The sequence below is a fragment of the Chaetura pelagica genome, unplaced genomic scaffold (assembly GCF_000747805.2).
Source record: "Chaetura pelagica isolate M959 unplaced genomic scaffold, ChaPel_1.0 scaffold139, whole genome shotgun sequence".
Lineage (NCBI taxonomy): Eukaryota > Metazoa > Chordata > Aves > Apodiformes > Apodidae > Chaetura > Chaetura pelagica.
The window spans coordinates 347,592-353,738 of record NW_009970717.1 but is presented as its reverse complement, the minus strand read 5'-3'; the positions used below and the strand labels follow the sequence as shown (position 1 = coordinate 353,738).

At 36.4% G+C, this 6,147-nt stretch overlaps 1 protein-coding gene across 1 annotated transcript in view; it reads right to left on the bottom strand.

The window, feature by feature from the left end:
• Positions 1–3,037: 3,037 nt before the first annotated feature.
• Positions 3,038–6,147, bottom strand: part of PDCD5 (programmed cell death 5) — an 11,964-nt gene continuing 8,854 nt past the window's right edge. The window contains exons 4-8 of the mRNA XM_010006219.1: positions 5,299–5,339; positions 4,290–4,351; positions 3,776–3,867; positions 3,453–3,524; positions 3,038–3,085 (exon numbers count right to left, since the gene is read on the bottom strand). Of these exons, the coding sequence (XP_010004521.1) occupies positions 3,038–3,085; positions 3,453–3,524; positions 3,776–3,867; positions 4,290–4,351; positions 5,299–5,339 (315 nt within the window). The remainder of the gene's footprint in view (positions 3,086–3,452; positions 3,525–3,775; positions 3,868–4,289; positions 4,352–5,298; positions 5,340–6,147) is intronic.

The following is a 6,147-nucleotide window of genomic DNA, read 5'->3' as shown; positions in this document are numbered from 1 at the left end:
CTGTTCTACTTAGCACTTATTAAAAAAATTATATGTAACAGTAAACTAAACTAAATCCTTTATTGTATTTTTCAGCCACCCACTTTGTTTTTAAAAGTCTTTGAATAATTGTTGCATTTTCAGTTTTTATCACTACATTGGAGAAGTATATATAAATGTGTATATTTATATATATAAAGATATATTGAGTAAGAAGGTATTTATTGCCAGAGGGAATTGAGATGTCTCTATTTTTATTGTAACATTACAAACCACTATAGTGTATATTTCAGTAGCTGGGAAAACAATAGTCTGTAATTTCAGTGACGCCACATTAGCAATTTATAAAAGCTATTAATGTGAAGGAATGTAATCCTTGCTAATGTCTTTGCAATGCTCCCCTGTATTGGATCTGCAAGATCACATTCTTGTACAGGAGCCAAGATGCTGGGAAAAAGTAGTGAGTCCTTAACAAAGCTAAGAATTGGACTCACTTTTCACAGCCCAATTAAAAAAAATATATGCAGAAGCAAGCAGGTATGTACACACACAATTGGTTTAGGTTGGGTTGTTGGTTTTTCTTTCTCTAAAGCAAGTCATGCAAAAATGTTCATGATTCTGAACCTGGGCAGCATCTGCCAACAAAACTGCTGCTTAGGAGCCTGCTCTGGACTGCTCTTCAAAAAGGTTGATTTCCAATTATGAAGGGTACTTCTCAGATAAGTAACCATTTGCTGGAAATATTACTCTGTACCTACAGGTGATTACTGAAGAACTGAAAGCTCCCAAGTAATTATGAGATGGCTGCTTAGATTTGGACTTCATTTTCTACTCTTTCAGTGGTGGCAGGAGAATGTGTGAATAGCACAAACCAGGTTTCTAAGTACAGTATTTTTTTATTCTTGGCTCATCACATCCAGCTTGCATTTTTTTCATAAACTATTTGTATGAATAATTATTTTTCTTTTAGCTGTGGTATTAGTAAACTGCCTGGCAAAGTATGAAGCTGGAAGAAATGCTGGTGATTTTTTCAATTAACTTTTTAATTTACATAGTAAAATGTGCAACAAGTGCACATATGGACATTTGCAGAGGAGGATCATGTGTTTATTTTTCTAGTAATTTATGAATTAATCCAATTTTCTAATGTGCCTTGAATTTGTGCCAAACTATGGAAAGAACTAGTAAAGTAACTCTTGAAAACACTGTTTGCTTTGAGTGCTTTTTTCAAAGCATTGAGTCTTTTACACTGATTTCTTTGCTTTTAATTTTGTAGGCATTTGAAGGCTTCACTGTGTGTTTGCTCTGAAGTTCAATGACCACCTTCCCTCCCACATTCATGGATTACTATTGCTAGGTTGTGTGGTTTTGGATTTGGGCCAGAGAGATGTACAATACAGAACTGTTAGTGAAACCAAACATTTTAATGTAACTTCCTTCTCTAGCTCTACAGTCCTTTAAAAAAATATAGTAGGATGGATGTTCTGTTAGAAGCCAAAAGACTAAGAGGAAAGAGATAGGAACTAGCTTTTTAATTGTGACACTATAAAGATGATCTAGCATAGGTCACTTAACCTGTAGCTAAAATAACCTAGATAAACTTTGTAAGTAATAAGATACAAGTAAACTTTCATAGATCTGATTTATAAACTACATAGTGAGAATTTTGCTTCTGTTTTAATTATAATATGCATTTAGTTAAACAATTCTTAAGACTTCTTGACAATATGGATGAGAAAAAAAAGTCAGATTTTTAATAGTGGTGATACAGTGCTACAGAATATAGTGCTGTCACTGCAGCATGTGAGTTAGCACAATTACACTAATTTCGGTATCAAGTTGTTTTTTTTTTCTTAGTCCTTAATTATAAGCATAGTGTGGTTCAATAGCTTTGGACACAAGTTTTAAACCATAATGGGAAATTTTTAAAAATATTTATTGCCACACTTTGGCTTGAAACTCTTCACACTGGCAAAGAAGTTGTAAAGATGTTTAGTAATACTAAATATACTAAATAAAAAAAGTGGGTATATGCTAAACTTAAGGAATGCCAGTCATGCACAGACAAGCAAAAGGCCCAGTCTAGTTCAAATAAAACAAAAAGAATGGTTTAAATCACATTTACAGATGAAAAACACTCACTAGTGCTCACTTTAAACAATTTTATTGTGTTCCAAAAAGACTGCAGTTGGGATCATACATGTTCTTAAATTATGTCAGAAAAGGGTTTTGTGGTGGTAGAGTGTTTATCAGCACGTTACAGTATTTATCCTACTTATTTCCATAACCATATTTTTGAATAAACATATAGCACACTTTCAGTTTTACATGCAGGAGCTGCGGAAAGGTTAGGAAAAAGGTCTCAAGGTAAGAAACACTCCAGCCATTTGATAAAAATGGAGGTAGTTTTAAGAATATATGATACCAAGTGTCTGAACAGTGCTGTATTACACAGTTAACTTGCTTTTTATGAGATAGCTCGATCATTTCATAGGGAAACAGTTCAGTTGTGTGCTGCTTACAGTTTCTTTACACAGATTGCCTGATGTGAATCCAAACACTCCTTTGATACCTGCACTTGATAAATTTGCAGCAAAGACTTGAAAGCCAGTGAGCTGCTGGATAGGCTTCTTTCAGGGCCTCAGGAAATCTCGTTTCTAACACTTCTGTGATTTAGAGTCAGGAGGTAAGTCATTAAACTCTTAGAGGGGAGTGGGTGTTCCCAGCTTTATACTCCTAGCTTCTCCTCATGGTGTCTCCAATAGCAGCAAGTTAAGTGTGTGCAGTTGCTGAAAGTGTAGCTTTTACACACTGAGTAAGGGGCAACAAAATGGTCATGCTAATGAAGCAGTGGGGAAGCCCACACTGTTTCGGCCTCTTTTAATACTAAAATTTAAGTTAAAAAATCCCCTTCTCAGACTTATTTTACAAGTTCATTTGTTGGCCTTTTTATATATAAAAAAAGAAGCGTAAACATTTTCGGATTTTGCATTCTGCCTGCTAACAGTATGTTGCCTTTTTCCAGGCCTTTTGCCTGGCAGACAGTCTTACAGTAGTATTAATAATCATCCTCTTCATCAGAATCCAGTACTTTCCTTCTGTTGAACTAAAATGAAATAGAAGGATCACAGTAAATTCAACACAAAGCAAGCCTTTTAAACTCTATGCATTTGACAACTACTATATTACATGGGAGCAGAACGTTCACCCCATCACAACCCCCCCTCTGCTCCCCAGTCCCCCCTCTTGGTTAATGGTACGGGACTGTGTATCTCACCAGAGAACACTGTGCCAATATCTGCAGATTACACTACTGATAAGGACGGCTATGACTTAATCCCAGTATTTGACAGCATATAGGTAAAAGAGGTGGTAAATACAAAGTTAAGTTCTACCCTGAACTGAAATGGCCCAATACATGCCATTTTTCTGCTCTATTTTATTAAAAATTGCATTTAGGAAATGAAGCTTACTTTTACTGTTGTTTTCTTTTCTGTTTGCTGACTGACTTTTTCAAGTATTTCTATCAAACCTTGTTCTGACACCTAGGAAAGCAAAAGAAAAGCCATATAAACACATTCCAAGAGATGTTTAGTATCATACAACTGAATCACACTTTTCTGTCTTATAAAAGGTGTGTGATGAAACTATGTAATAGTATTTAGAAGTTCTCAATTGCCTTTTTCAGTTACTTAATTTACAGATACTAAAAATATCCCCCCCTTTTTTTTTTTATAGAATGAATTAGGTTTGAAAATGAATGTATATGAAAGAGAATTAGAAAAACATAACTCACCTTTCCAGGTAGCTGTCCAAATCTTGCCATCTGTATAAGATAATTCTCTACTGCTTTTGCTTTGTCTGGTTTCACAAGTGCTAAATTGCTTACTGCAAGAAAAAAAGGCTCTGTTCACTTTGTTTTAAAACATACTCAAGTATCTTCACTAGTGACTAAAAACTAACATCCCTACAAAACGATCTTCTTGATGCCAGGATCATGAAATAAATTGAAAAAGGCATTTTTATTCCTATAAAATAATGATAGAAAATAGTTGTGTTTCTTTTAAATATTTGTTTCTCTCACTACAATTCCTACTATTTAAAAAAACAAAACAAAACCCATCATTCAGAAGTCAGCCAACCCTCTGCTCCAATCACTGATATTACCAGCTGAAAAGCTGTAATATTTTTATCTTCCCATCAACAACATTTTTCTAGTCTGGCCCCTATGCAAGCACTTGCTTGATTTGAGCAGCACTGGAGTGACACTAGGTGATAGTATTTTATTAGGAAGTAATCTGGATACTTACATCTTGCACGAGCTGCTTGATCAAGAACTTGAGCTAAAATAGTATTTCTTATCTCTGCTTCCCTGTAATGAAAAGTTAACCAGACATTAAAAGTGGGGTTTCAAACACCAAAAATGCTATGCACAAAACAGCAAACTGCAGAAGACTTTCAGTTCATGGGACTTCTTGAGGTCTCTTCAAACCTTACATGTTTTTTTTATAGTGTGTTCTGTCATGAGTACCTTTATGTACGTTGACATCTTTGAAGACATCAACATGGAATAGGTGACTTACACCTTATTATACTTAAAATTTGACTAAGTAGTTGCAAGATTGGAATGTTTATGCATTTAAGTTAATACAAACTTTGTGTGCAAAGTCTAATTCTTTATACATTTATTTTCAATTTTCTACCTAGTGCAAATACTAAACACTGTTTCTGCACTAAGTTCTGACATGAATAATTTTGTTTCATATTTTTAATTGCCATAGATATCCCAGAAAAATAAAATAAACCAGAAAGGCATGTTCCCATTGCACTAACAGAGCCAAACCCAAACTCATCACTCAAACAAAACTCCAGTTTGGGAAGAGCTAGCCTTCAAGATTTTGTCAAGACCAACTCTCACCAACCTTGGAAAGCAAAGGTTTCTGAGTTCTAGAAGCAGAAGACAGTGGGAAGGAGGATGCTTCTCAAAAACATCCTATTGTATCACTAAGGGCCATGAGGTTATATGCACTCAGTTGAGTCCCAGAGTAAAAATGAGCTGTTTTCCTCCACTCTGTTCCTGCCCAATTGGAGTTCAGCCTGTCTGGCAGCTCTGTTGTAGATCATAGAGTCATGGCCTGAGAGCAACACTTGGATCAATTAGATTTTACCTTTCCTTGAATGAAATCTTTTGATGCTTTGGCTTTGTTGGTAGTGGTTTTTCCAACAATTAAAAAAAAATATATCAAGTGGATATTCCAAAGAAATTAAATACAAAAAACGACTGAAAATTGACAAAAATTTGGTAGTTCTTATTCATACCTCTGTTTTGCTTCCTGTTGCGATGGATCACCAGAAGGATCCTAAAGAATTAAGATGCAGAATAAATTTGATCATCCAAAACCACTCCACACAGAACAGTAGATTTAAATATTCCAGCACAGTCAATGTAAGCTAAACCTGCCTGACCATGGACAAGATCCTGAAAATGAGAATCTGCTGCCCTCACAAATAGATATGCCATACTCTGCTCTCCTCACAAAGCAATAATGCAAACTGGTGTGATGAGCAGTGCTACTGGATCTATCCACAGATTGCTGTAGGTCTGGACATTGAAAGGTCTTCCCACTAGATCTAAGACAATACATTTTCCCAAAGCCCAGAAAACAGACAAAAGCATTTCAAACCCATTAGAAGTATGCTAATGGCACATGAAATTAAATGCAACACTTTTTATGTATCAACACGGAAAACCCACAATCCTAGCATGGTATTTTGGAACTAATATAGGCAGCTGAGGTGACTATTCAGAAAAAAATAATGGGGGGCAAAAAGGAGAAAACAGAACTTTTACGTTGAATTTGCACCCCAAATTTTATAGGTAACATTTCAAAGCGTGAAAGCAGAAGAGGAAACAAGGCAGAGAGGAAAGGCAGCCGATCACAGGAAGATCCCTTCACAGAACAGCGACGGAGACCGACAAACTCCTACTCTGAGAACAGAGCTGACTGGAAAGACCGATGGCAGGGATCCGCAGGATTGTGAGTGGCAGGGAAAAAGGTCGGGGGAGAAAACGAATACGTGATGAGGCCTCCCTGCCAGGAGGCCCTGCCGCCGCCCCGCTCCTGCCGCGGGCCTGCTCAGGTGTGATTGTGGCTCCCCAGCCGCGTT